Source organism: Anomalospiza imberbis, chromosome 5 (assembly GCF_031753505.1).
Source record: "Anomalospiza imberbis isolate Cuckoo-Finch-1a 21T00152 chromosome 5, ASM3175350v1, whole genome shotgun sequence".
In the NCBI taxonomy this organism is placed as follows: Eukaryota; Metazoa; Chordata; class Aves; order Passeriformes; family Viduidae; genus Anomalospiza; species Anomalospiza imberbis.
Window position 1 is genome coordinate 68,515,547 of NC_089685.1, and position 13,812 is coordinate 68,529,358.

General features: G+C 37.7%; 1 protein-coding gene across 1 annotated transcript in view; it reads right to left on the reverse strand.

Moving 5' to 3' along the window:
- Positions 1 to 13,812, reverse strand: part of DCP1B (decapping mRNA 1B) — a 39,862-nt gene that overhangs the window by 6,407 nt on the left and 19,643 nt on the right. Inside the window, exons 4-7 of the mRNA XM_068191833.1 lie at positions 10,611 to 10,677; positions 8,693 to 8,828; positions 4,367 to 4,495; positions 2,785 to 3,624 (exon numbers count right to left, since the gene is read on the reverse strand). Coding sequence (XP_068047934.1) covers positions 2,785 to 3,624; positions 4,367 to 4,495; positions 8,693 to 8,828; positions 10,611 to 10,677 — 1,172 coding nt within the window. The remainder of the gene's footprint in view (positions 1 to 2,784; positions 3,625 to 4,366; positions 4,496 to 8,692; positions 8,829 to 10,610; positions 10,678 to 13,812) is intronic.

The following is a 13,812-nucleotide window of genomic DNA, read 5'->3' on the forward strand; positions in this document are numbered from 1 at the left end:
ACTGTAGATTAATGCTTTTTTATTGTCTCTTAAGCACACGTTACTCACTGTCTGCATAAAGAATATTTCACAAAACAGGGCTGGCACCAGACCAGGTTGAATGCTTCCAAGTATTATTCTTTGGCTTTTGCTTTTTTCCTTCTTTTTTTTTTTTTCCATTTTTTTGGTAACTGGTCTCTTCCTTTTCATGTGGGAGATCACAGTTCTTGTACCATATGGAGATGCAGCAGAAGCCAATTTAAACTTGGACTTGTAATGTGTCAGTTGTGGAAAGGACTATTGCTTACATTTTCTTAGTGCTGCTGATGGATTTAGGGTGTTCCTTTAATCTGATTTTTCCAACAACACACACTGCTCAGATATCTCTCTATTCCTGTCAGATTTTTGCTTTTTCTGTATGCTGAAGCGTAGTAGGAGAGGCAATACCAAAAGACAAATAATTACAGAGAACAAACCTTTTGCTGCACTTGTTGTCAGAATCTGCTTTGATCAATTTTGCATGAGCATGTGCAGATATATTTGTGCCAATTCAATTTCACTCAAATATCTACTCTGCAGGCATGGCAGCACTTGAAGCCTCTGGTCTACTGCAAGGATAATATTATAAAAAGATTAATGTTGGTTTTAAAAGTTGGTTTTTATCTTCCAGGTTGTTTTTCAAAAGCAGGCATGTTTTGTGTGGCTAATTCATGGCTTCCAAAGGAACAGAGTCCTTCCTTCATTTTTAGCCTCCCTGCTTTAGCTTTTGTGGCAATCTGCTGCATGTGAAAGAGGCCATTCCTCCCAGACTGCAGAGCTTTACATGTCCTAAGCAATAATTAGTGACACTTTTGTTATTATTTTTAGTCTATGCATTAAATCTCCAAATTTAATGCATCTAATATTGTGTTGATAGCAGCTGTGGCAGCCTGTGAAGCCACTCCTCAACAGCCTCAGTCTCCTTGTTCTGCTCACAGCCATGCAAAGGAAGACTGGGAGTCTCAGTTGCTGCTTTTTTTTTTTTTTTTTTTTTTTAAGGCAAACTTGCAGCAATAATCACAGTGAATGAGCCTTGTTCCACAGAAGACTTTTCTCACAAGCTGCTGTTCTATCCATACTCAAGCAGTCAAACTGTTGCAATTGCATTAGACCATACCTCAGGAATTGCCTTTCCATACTGCAACTAATACTGGCACCACTGTCTTTTTCATATATACAAAATTAAAGTCATTTGCCATAGTGGCATCTGTAGGGATTTTTTATCTGAAAAATATATCAGCATATTTCCTTATTTTTTATTCATGCATACTGACTTACCATGTAGAGCTTGGACTTGCCTCATTTCACTTTTACCTTCATTATGTCCTCCCTCATGCTATTAGTACATGTACCAATGAATCACACAATTTCTTACATTTAAAGCAGGCAGGTTCCATTCCCAGTGAAAACAAATCAATTTGTTTGACTTTGGATCCTCCTTTTATTCTTTAGATCTCCACCGGAAAGTCAAAGTTACCATCTGTAAGCAACTGATTCTGAATAATTTCAATGACTAATCCCCAAAAAACTCTTCCATACAGATTCAAATCCTACTGCATTAATTAAAATAACAAAAATAATGATGGCTATTCGCTGTATCAAATTAATATTCCTCCTACCTCTCTCATGGAATTAGAAAACTTGACCTGTCACAAACTTAGTGACAGATGTGGCTCTTTTATTATTACTCTTTCAGCCTCTTCATGTATAGAAGAACTTCCTAGCATGTTGAAATATCCTGCAGTCTTTCAACGAGGTTTTGACAGAATTAGAAAAACAGAATAAAGGAGAAAACCAGAATAAAACAGAAATACAAGAATAGAATAGTCACAATAGAAAAGCAGATTTCAGCTTTACAGTGGAAAGAGGAATACTTGGGATCAGCAACTTCTAGACTCCCATACAAGTCAGACTCCAGTACCCCACAGCCTATCCCCAAAAAAAAGGAAGCTGAAGGGCTTGATAGATTCCCAGACAAGACATGTAAAGACAGTCTAGTGTAGAAAATCCTACAGAAAATGGTGTTGTTAAAGACAATAGTTGTTTTGGATGGGATATTTTGTAATTGCATATGTTGCTTTTCTGAAAAACTTAAAAATGTACTAATCAGAGAGACACAGTCTCTTAACATCTCCTGAATTTTTTAAGACACCAGTCTGACTTCTAGGATCAAAATAAACAGAATTTTTTGAGGTCTTTTAGGCACAAGACCTTTTGTCAAAATAATACACAGCAAATTAAAGAAAAATAACTAATGAATATCCAGAAGTAGCAGGTGTGGTATAAGATAACTAACTGAACAATATACAAATACTTCTAAAAGCTGCTGTTAGAAAACAAGGGACCTTTCAAGTAACTTTAGCAACTGGCATACAAAAGAATGCACATCTACACAGAGAAAGCTGTGACTAATTTTGCAGAAAATAATTATTAAACCCAGAATATTACACTCAGTAGCAAGCAATTGCACATAACAGCCCAAGTATGGGAAGCGAAAACTAGGCGACTTTTCAAAGGGGTTCTGGAATAACCCTGCACTGCAGTATTTCTGATCATCGTTGGTGTGTAAGAGATGTGGCCTTCAGGATTTACAATATCACATCTTGGTAAATCAGAACTTACTCGATGTTGGGAAAGTATCACCTGCAAAATGAATCATGTGCAACATGCAGCAGTACAATGAAGGCAAGACTAACCTCAGAAAACATCAAGTTTGAAAGACTGCTGGATTTGTATTTATTTATGATGAAGAAGTTCCCCATTTACCTGGAAGAGAGTGCTCTGTTTTTCTGTGCCTGGAGCCTTTTCTATCCAGGAATCCAGTGGTTTCAGGGTATTGGTGTTCTGGGTAACAACTGGGAACTTAGCTGCCAACGTTGGTCTGCTGGATACATGGAGCTGCTGTTCCTGTTGCACTATCTGGAGTTTTTTCAATAATTCTTGAGGTGAAATCACCCCAGAATTGGTTGCTTGATTGCCAGAGAGAGGAAGCGGCTGTCTGGGAAGTTTGGATTGTTCTTTACCAAGTGTCTGAGCCTCTAAAGTCTGGCCTGGTAGGGACCCATTGAAATACACCAGAGGGGGCTGGTTCATGTTATTTACTGGGGCAGCTGGTGCTCCAACAGGAGCAGGAGTCCTGCTGAACACGGAAGCTGTCGAGTTCACAGGTCCTGTGGCACTGGGCTCCATTTTAGCCACCGACCCTGACTGACTTTGCAACTTCTGCAGTAGGCTCTGAGTGCCAGCAGTGTCCTGAGCTCCGTGAGACGTGCCAATGCCGTGGGAAGTCACAGGCTGGAAGAGGCCTGTGAAAGTCTCCCCCACAGGGGGGATGCTGCCGTTTTCACAGAGGCGGCTCTCGGGGAACTCGGCGAGGGGCTGGAGCTCTGTGCCCCGCACCATGAGCTTCTGGATGGCAGGGCACAGCTGCTTCTCTGCACAGGGGGACTGCCTGCTGGGCTCCTCGTAGGACAGCGAGCGAACCACACCCTGCCTGACAGGGAGGTTCTCCTGGTGCTGCTTGGAGAGTGCTTCTGAGCCGTCTGCCTTGTCCTGTTTGCCAAACAGCGCTGTCAAAGACAAGTGCTGCGGTTCAGGATCCACGTTCTGTGAGGGGACAAAGGACAGGAGTAAACACAGCTCCCTCGTGCAGAAGTGACATTAAGTGGCAACAATATTTAGCCAGCAGAATTCAATGAAAAGCTGGGAAAAACTGCTATGCTCTTTTTTTCCCCCAAGAGGAATTTTTAATAGTTTTGTCACATAGGAAGGGCAAGAAGACTGTTGTCAGGCTGCTAATGTGGGAGAAAATCAGTGAATCTGAGACATAGCAGTGGCTTTGCTTTAAATAGCATGAAAAAGCATCTTCTTAACAGCCATCAGTACAATATTAGTAAGAGACAGAAATCTGCCTGTGGATGAAGCAGAGCCACTTCTTGTGTCTGCTGGTCACAGCTGAATTTAATTTTTAGGATTTTGCACTGAAGATATGCTTGAAGATATACCAAGAGTTTTCTTTATTTCAATGATTTCCTCTGAAAAAAAAAAACAAACAACGAACAAAAACCCACAAGAAGTGTGGCCCAGCAATTGACTAGATCAGCTTGTGATCAAAACAGCACCTGAAAATTAAAGACCAGTATTTCTTTGCTGCATCACCACAGTACGTCTGTAGTTTATGTGTTTCCACATCATACAGTGGGGGTTAGAGAGCTTTTACAAACCAGACAAGTTGTGCTTTAAAATCATTCCTTACAGTGGTTCCATCTCAAATTCTTGCAGTGACCTCAAATCAATGTTCCTGTTACTCAGTACAGCAGCAGCAGTCAGAAACCACCACAGATTTTACCTTGCTCTGCTGGGAGATTCGCTGATGCTGATTCTCACTCGGCTTCACTGGAATGGGTTTGATTAGGTTGGGGTTGTTATAGATTGCAGAGGAACTGGTTATTTGTTTGGGCTCTGAGCAGGTCTTACACTGCAACAGAAAAAAAGGATTTTTAGTATGTGTGACAATATATTTTCCCCTAGTTCCCAACCACAGTAAAATAACAGACATAACCATATATTTAATAACCAAAAAAAACTAACGGCAGCACTGATGATGAAGTATTATACTATTAGAAGAACAGTAGCAACTGCAACCTAATTTTCTAAAACCACAAGACATGTAAAAACGAACACTTGATTCCAAGATTTCCCTAGTATGAGACTTCCCTCTAATTTAAATATCAGTTCTCTTTTTGGCCTTCTGCTTTTCCTGCACTTCAAAAACAAAAAATACTTTTTAAAAGCACCTTAAAAACTAAGCAACAGACAAGGCTTTTCCTGCATCCAACAGACAGCTAGAAGTAGTTTAGATCCATGAAGGACTAATGTGCCCATAAAGATAATTTAAGATGTTTTTGTCAAAAAGTAGAATAATAACTCTTAACTCTTTTACATAAATCTTCATACGGTAGGAACTTGCAGGATGCATGTACAAGCACAGAAAGGTAATTAAAGATTTAATCAATTTGTAGGACCAGTAGGATTTCTCATTATGAAAAAGATGGTCAGAGACAGATTACTAAAACTGATCAGGAACAAAAAATGTCATGTGGAGAGAGAAGGGCATGATTTAATTCAGAAAAAAAAATGACATAAAATGCTCCATGAAAGAGAAATAGTAAATGGAAAAGGAAAATGTGAGTAAGATGCTATATATAAGAATATAGTCAATGAAACTAAAAAAGCATTGGGTATACATGGAACACTACTGTCAGTAGAAAAGAAGACAGTCTCTTTGAAGTCACTGTCACTTGATACAGTTAAAACCAAGAAACTGGAAAGATTTTAAAAATAATTATTTAAAACAAAGTTAATTCTATTAGCTGTCAATTATGATATTAATCCTAACCCCAGCTCTCAAATATAGAAAGCTGATCAATTAACCCATTTCTGACACCTATTGCAACAATAAATAAAGACATGCTGGTTCCAGGGCTGCCCGGTACACCAGAACTGGAGTTCTTGTGGGGACTTAAGGGGCTTTAGTAGGTCCTCAACACTTTAAGTTGTTTGTCAGGTTGGACAGATCCCTACATGGGGCAAAACTGCACTTCAGTAAGATTAAATAGCTTTTTATTTTCTCCCAAACAGTTCTCTTTCTAGTGATTCTGCCTTTCCTTCAACATATCTTCTTCTCATTGATATTTTTCAGCCTAACTTTTGGGGCAAAAAGCACATAAACTTTTTCTTTAACACCATGGCTAACATACTATTGAATATTTCTCAGAGAGTTCTGCAGAATTTAGATAATAGCCTTATTTCCTCAGGGTATTTTAATAGGCTGAGTTCTTCAGAAACCTTAAGTACATTAGATTCCTCTGTCATACCCTGCATAATCACAGAACTGAGCATATAAAAATGAGGTGAGAAGCAGCAGTGTTTAACAGAGTCATCACTATATGAGCATATTTTAGACCAAATTCCTCAGCCAAATGAGCATCAGTACACACAAGAATGACATTGACCTGACTTGGTATCATTGCTGTGACTTGATAACAAGGCTAGTAGGTTGCTATCAAACACAGAAGCACATGGAAGAGAAAAGAAGCCTGTGATGATTCCAGAGGCATCTGTAACTATTGGAGCTCAGAATGTAAAGCCATTTTGGCAGATGGGGAGCACAGCCTTGCTGATGAGTAAGTTGGGAGCACTAGCATGGCATGTTAAGCAGCTGTCAGGTAGGCAGGTAAAGAAGATATCAGATGCTATTATCAACAAACAGCAAAAAGCAGCATGAAAGAAATCCCACCATGCTGTGTAGTGAGAGAACAAGAGAACATCTGGCAATCACTATGTCTTGCCTCACAGGTCTGCCCTTAGTCAGGTGTCCTATTCAAAGCTCTGCTGCTACAAAAGATTCCTAAGTAATCAAAAGGTTCTAAGGTCAAGTCAGAGAAAGGCTCAGCAACACTGGAACAAAACTGGACACATATGGTCCATGTGGATCAAAAAGAGCAAGAAAATCACTGAGAGGATTTTGGCAAGTTTGGTAGACACAGATATTCAAAGCAAACAGCAGCTCTGTGTTGTGAGATTCATACTCCACCTGCACAATATGAAGCTGAAAATGCTAAATGCTGGGAGAAGAACTGTGCAGCAGAGTTCAACCTGGAGCTTGTCCTGCAGTACACGACGAGGCACAATGGTTAAGGAGAAACCCATTTTTTCATGCTTTGTTCTGTACCCTTGCAACTCTTCAACTGGTTTTCTCCCTGGCTGTCAGTGAGGCCAACTTTTTCTTACCAGAGGTCAAGAGAAGGCAAGTGTGTAAGAAGTACATTAAAAAAAATAACTCAGTGGTTTAGCATCTTAAAACTCCATCATTTCAAAAAGGAAGGGGAAGCTGTGTATTTTATTTTGCATGTCATGTAACCTCCAAATGTGTAACAGAATTTGGGAACAAGGAACTTCAAAATTAGTTACACTCTTAAAAACTGAGCAAAATTCCTTACAAGTTTGAAAATTGATGCTCTTATTCTACAGCTTTCAATACTTTAAAACACTCTTCACTGAACAAACACAGAATTGAAAGAAGAGAACAACATATTTCATAACTAATTTCAGCACATCAGACTGTAAGTAATAAAACACACACTGACAAGAAAGTAGATGTCATAAACCAGTCAAAACGCACGACTGTTCTGAAACATATTGACATTAAATAGAAAAATGGTTGTCATTGCCTTTATTTATCACACTCTTTAGAAATTTATATTACTAGCAATACAAGAAATCATACACATCCTGTTCATAAGAGGTCAGGCATTCCTAGCACTCATGTCTCAGATGAGGAGGAAGTTTACATGTTATTTTTTATGTCCTTGGCAATCCCTTAAATGCAGAAAGATTAAAGATAAAGTAAGAAGCAAATCTGCAAAAGATTCTAAAGGGAAAAGAATCCTAAAAGCTATTATTTAAACAACAGAATTTCCTCTCCTTTGTCTTGATTTCTGTGTGCTAGTGCAGAAATGGAAGGTAGCATCTTTTAGATTTATCACCCTCTTTTCACAGAATCTGAAGACAGCCTAATATTTTTCCAGTTTTCCATTTGCAGTTATCTATTTAAGGTTATCTAATGAAAACATCTTAAACATTTCAGAACATCTCAAATCTTATTCTCCGATGCCAAGATTAGATACTGATTCAGTATTAAAAGATGGCAAAAATACCGTGTTTTGGAAGTGTTTGTCCACTATAATACATTAAATCTCTACTACAGAAAATACAAAGGCCCCAGGCTTCAACAGAAACTATATGCAATGAAAAAGGCTCCATTTCACCCTGACTCAAACAGTTCGCTATCATCTTTCTGAGGATTTCATTAGTAGCTACATTTCAGAAAAAATAAACACAAGGAATTTAAGGAGATAAAAAGTTAAGATATATGTACATTTCCAGACTCTTATGGAACACTTAGGAGCTGTATTCTCGCATGACAGCACATAAGCAATACAGGAAACAGCACCAGGAACCTGCAGGCTCTGTAACAATTTGCAGCTTATATATGGATAGTTAAAATTATTAGATTTTTATTCCCCAAAGTAAAACGTTTTTGATTGCTCAATAATAGAGAACATTATTAGTCCATTAGTTACTTCTTTATTTAGAAGCCTCAGAAGACCAAAGCAGCACATGGGCTGAAATCATACTACATTTCAACCGTTTCATTTCCTTCTATTAGTGCCTGAAAGGAGCTAACAACCACAATTAAAAGCAGTAAACTTCACTGTCAAAAGTCTACTGAACCAAGTCCTTTGTACAAACCACAGAAACTATCACCAGGTAAATACTTTACCCAGAAAGAGGGCACAGTTTGCAGGTGCTCCTCAATAGGCACAAGAGCTCTAAGAATCAGAATGAAAGGCAGCCTCTACAAATAATAACAATACAAATAATCATATAATAATAACAACAAATAATCATATCCACATTCTCCTTCCAGAACCTGTTATTGACAGCATTAATTTCTTTTGAATTTTTAGCAAATTCTGTCCAAACTTTTTTTACCAGCCACTTCTACACAAAATAAGAGAGCACACTGTCCAAAATCACTTCGAGTAGAACTATTCAAAACCCAAAATCAAACCTTTTATGTTTCATAATGTAAAGTGGGAGCAAGTCTCACCTTGGTATACTCATCTTTGGCCTTGGTAAGCATCCGTAAGATATCCACTTCTTTGTTATTAGCAGAATTCATGATCATGGGGGAGACCCCTGTTCCTGTGCCCTGCTGTGCTTTGAATTGTTCCTGCTGAGTTAGGCTGAAAGGTGGAGGATATATGAGAAAAAAAGTACAAATAAAATATAAAAACATAACCACAATTACTGTACAATACTTAATTGAAACTCAAATATTTGTCTTTCCCCATCTACATTAAAAGGTGCAGTAAAAAAATCGCTATTAAAAGATCTCTATAAAATCATAGTTTGACATGAGATTAATTTTCTCCAATCTTGAATACACTAGACCATAGAATAAAATTTCCATAACTGAGTCACAATTTCTATACCCAGAAGAAGCAGGGAATTTATAGTGTTATTCAGTTCTGCTGGTGGTGGAGGATGGCAAACACACACAAATCAGGCATTAAGTACTAGCAAATGACCAATTTCCTGCCCCAGCTGTTTTATTATTATTGTAGAATGCTGAGAACTAAAACACGCAGCCAATTGGCTGAGCAACAGGGTATTTTTTTATCTATATGAAATACTGCTATTATAAACCACTACACATGGTTTACATTTGTATGAATCCTCTGAAAACTAGGTTTTATTGTAGTAAATTACCAGTTTGAGAGCACCTAATCACCACCAACCGAAACTTGAGCTAGTTAACTAAAATGAGCTGTCAAAAACCTGGGTTTCCTAGGGTTCATTGTTTATTTCTGTAAATTCATCCCCATCAATTATTTCTTGGGTCACAGCTGACTCATTTTAGAGCTGTAGGATATACAGCAAAACCAACAAACCCACTGAACAAAACCCCACCACTATCACAGTCTGCATTTCACACAGTTTTGTCACTGCAAAATGAAAAGCAGCAGGTATTACTTCAAAAAAAGGATATATGAAGGAAAGATGACTACCTTTCCAATCCAGTATTTTATCACAAATCCTATCTGTGTCTAACCCCATATACCACAGGCAGCTGGAATAGCCAATCACTGTCTGTTCCTACCCAGCCCCTTTACTACATCCCCCACGTTATAGCTCTAAAAAATGTAGATTACATATGCTGATAAAATCTGTATGACTTCAGCGCCCTCGTTCTCCAAGCAAACATAAAAACCTGCAGGACACAGTCCTAAGAAAAGGGCCCCTGCAAACAGTGCAGAAGAACGAGCCCTGTCCGTCCTGGCCATGAGAAGAGTGATGCTGAAAAAGCTACCCATATGATATTGTTAGGTTAAAATACAGCTGAGAACACAGTTCTGTGTGAAACCTTCACCTCTGGCTGGACTGCGAAATTCAAGTTTAAGATTTAGGAAAACACATTTTTATGTGCATGAAAGCAATGACTTAAAAGCTAATTGAAGTCTTGCTTTAAATGCTGAAAACAAAGTGAATTTTGTATCTATTGCTAAGAAATGAGGAAGCAGGAATTCAGCCATGCTGTACAAACTGGACAAAACCCACAGAAATTGTATTAGTACAGCACGCCCTCATGATTTCCTGCACTTACCTTGATATAAGGAAAAGAAAGAAAGGTAACAATATTAAAAAATAAAATCTTCCCAAATTGAAAAATATATTAAACCCCCAAAGAATACAATTCTTCAAAATAGGTTTCTGAGTCATCAGGAAATAAATCATATCAACTGGTACACTCTGATGTAGCTGGAGAGCTGTACTACAAATTAGGAAAAATTACTGCAATACAGTGACTTATTTATGATTTTATGAAATGCAGGCTTGACACTTGCAACAACGTTTGTAAGTTTAAAGTAGAAAGGTATAATAATCCTAAAACCATAAAATGTGCATGTATGTACCAAAAAACATACATTAAAAAAGCACAGAAGTCTTGTTTACCCATCACTTACTTTTTCATGAGCTCTGCAATTCTTTGGCATTCTTCCTTATCATAAAACCAAATCCCATATATGGACACTGTAAATGCACATCAAACACAAACTATGAGCATCTTCTCAAACAGCAATTCTTTCTGGTAGATATTTAAATGTGACCTGTAAATTAATCTTAAAAATTATTTTCATCTTACGTTTCCCCATCTAGAAACACAAAATGACACCTCAGAGCCTATAAAAATCACGAAAGATCAAAGGCACATCTCTAAGCATTTAAATTACAAGCTCTTAAATATTCAATTAAGGCAAAGGTATGTGATCCTTTTCTTCAGAACACTAAACCAGTGGGGTTTTTTCTTTGAAATCTTTTTCTCTGTCCTTTATTTCAGTTGTCATATCCATTTGACTCCACTACAGCATGCTGCAGGGAGCAAGGCACACATATGGAAGTAGGAAAATCTCTTTAGTTTTCAAAGAATGTTCAGGTCTATCTTATAGAGCATCAGCGCTAGTGGAGTAGGATGAACATCTCTACTTCCCTGGAGATTTGCTATTATTCTGCTCACTGTTTTCTACAGGAGATCCTGGGTTTCCTCCTCCTTCTCTCCCTACCTTACTGCATGCAAGAGTTGTCTCTTAACTTTACCAGGAATTGGCAGTTCCTACCATGCCTTCCACCATACTGGTGGCTACATTTCATTTGAAAATGGATTTCATTTGAAATGGGTTGAGCACCTGTTCAAAAACAATTGCAACACTGACCCTGATGATGTAATAATTCCTAACATTAGGTGAGTCCAAAAGCAATAACTCCTTCAATTCCATAGAGCCAAACCCGTGGCATATGAAGTGTACCTTGGCTTTGTTAATGTTTGGAAAGAAAATGAATGTACGGCTGCTTGCAAGACACAAGTATGTTATTTTCTCCATCCTCCCCCAAATTTAAAGCTGTGTGTTGTCTTCTGTAGAACTAAAAATGATCCCAGTGTTTAATACACAGCACATTGGCAAAAAAATCTAAAATATCTCACAAATCAGACATCCTGTAGACATACAAAAATTAACTTTTAAAATATGTACTGTCCTTTTTATGATTATTGAAAAGTGTGATGATTTCTACTGTTCACCTAAAAAAGGCAAATAACAATATGCACCAGTGGTTCTACAAATGTACAATGTAAGAGCTGAACTGCACAAGTAATCTCAGGTCTTTTAAGAGAAATATTAAAATATGCATTTCAAATCCACATTAATATTCTAGCATATTCCAATGGATGTTCAATAATAAACTGTGGACCTGTAGAAAAGTGTGTGAACAACTCATAAGGTTCCAGAACACTGACCTGCTATGTAAAATTCACATTAATATTCTAGCATATTCCACTGGGTGTTCAATAATAAACTGTGGACCTGTAGAAAAGTGTGTTTACAACTCGTAAATTCCAGAACGCCAACCTGTTATGCAAAATTTTCATCCTTCTGATGAAACACATTTGAAAATTTGTCCAAATCGTAAGTAATTCCATATTCCTCAATGCAACAGCACAGCAAGCAGACTGAGAATCCCAGACAAATCAAATTTGTTTTAATCAAGATTTTTATTCTTTATAAAAGAATCTCCAGTGGAGAAGAGTATTGATGAAATTTTGGCCATCTGCTCCATCTTCCCAATTTTTTTTTATGTCTACCACAGTTTGTGTTACCATCAATTATGCAGTACAGGTTGGACAGCTTCACCTTTGGCCAACAGAACAGACATGTCACAGACTATTGATGAGTATCTAATAAATCTGAAAGCTGACAGTCCCTTGGAAATGCCAAACTGCTTCTGGCCATTAAAAGCTGCAAGACTCAAACTGGCTTGCTTCTGCTGTTGATTTACCTCAACTCAGTGACAAACACAAGTAAACCGATAACCAGAATAATGACAGATTTCAGATTTTACAGAACTACAACTCATATTTTGAAGTACAATTGCAACAAATACAAATCTATTTGGGTCACAGAACAAGGACACCGAGTCTCTGCCACCAAATAAAACCACAGCACCACCCAACAACATATCCCATCTTAACTCCAGTTTTAAGTTAGGATACTGCAGATCCAGAGACCTTTAGCCTAGAGTTTAGCTGAACTTCAAACCTACCCACATTTACTTTCTCCCCTTGGTTAAATGGTATTTCCAACCCAAATTAGGAAGTACAGCTGAAAGCAAGCTAAGACCAAAGCCCAGCTTCCTCTGAGCTTAGAGCTCACCCTATCAGTGGTGAAATCTTTCAGAAGTGGACAGTCCTACTGTTCTTCCTTCCACACTGCTCCCATCTGTCCAGAAGAGATGCACACTTGAAGTATACTGAGAAACAATCCCTGAACTTGTGGCAGCACAACACACCCCGAACTCTTTTATTCATGTGAGAATGAGGGAACAGTCAGAACACAGCAACTTGTGGAAATCTGAGATACCTGAAGTAACCATGGCATAAATTCACACTACAGTAACTATATTCTCCTATAATCTGTATTTAAGAGAAAAAAGCATAGATAGTAGTAGTAATAAAGAGTATTAATGGCCTCCATCTTGATTAATGATGAAGACAGAACAAAAAAAAAATTCTTATGTGTGTGGCAACACATAAAACCCCACAATCAGAATGAGAACCTAAGCTGATAACAACCTGTAACTGTCTGGGAGCCTGGCACACTCACAGACACACAATACAATTTCACTGCAAGCTTTCTACCAGCATGAAAACGCTGCCGGTTTTATCAGGATTAAACATAAACAGCTTACTTTTATCTGCCTTCCCACTCTGTCAGACTGTTTGACAAAATAGAATTCCACATCTAAGTATCATGTGTAGAGTGGTAATTTCATATTCATGTTAAAAATGAATCACGAAACATTGGAGACACAAAGCAAATTTTTCTACTGCCAAACAGAAGAGGAAATATTAAGGCACTTTTAGGCCCAGCTTCAACCATAAAGTTATGTAAGAGGAGATTATTGTAAAAAACAGAAAAAAGTAAAAACAAAGTCAAGTAATGAACTGATGACATTAAAGGAAAAAAAGGGCCAAAATTACAATGTTGTTAACAAGATTACACAAAACTATGACATAATGCAGCTATGAAATCAAGAAGATCCAATTAACATTGAATGGGAAGCTAAATAAATTACTTAAGTAAACTGACAGAAATTGTTAATTATTAAGGGTAT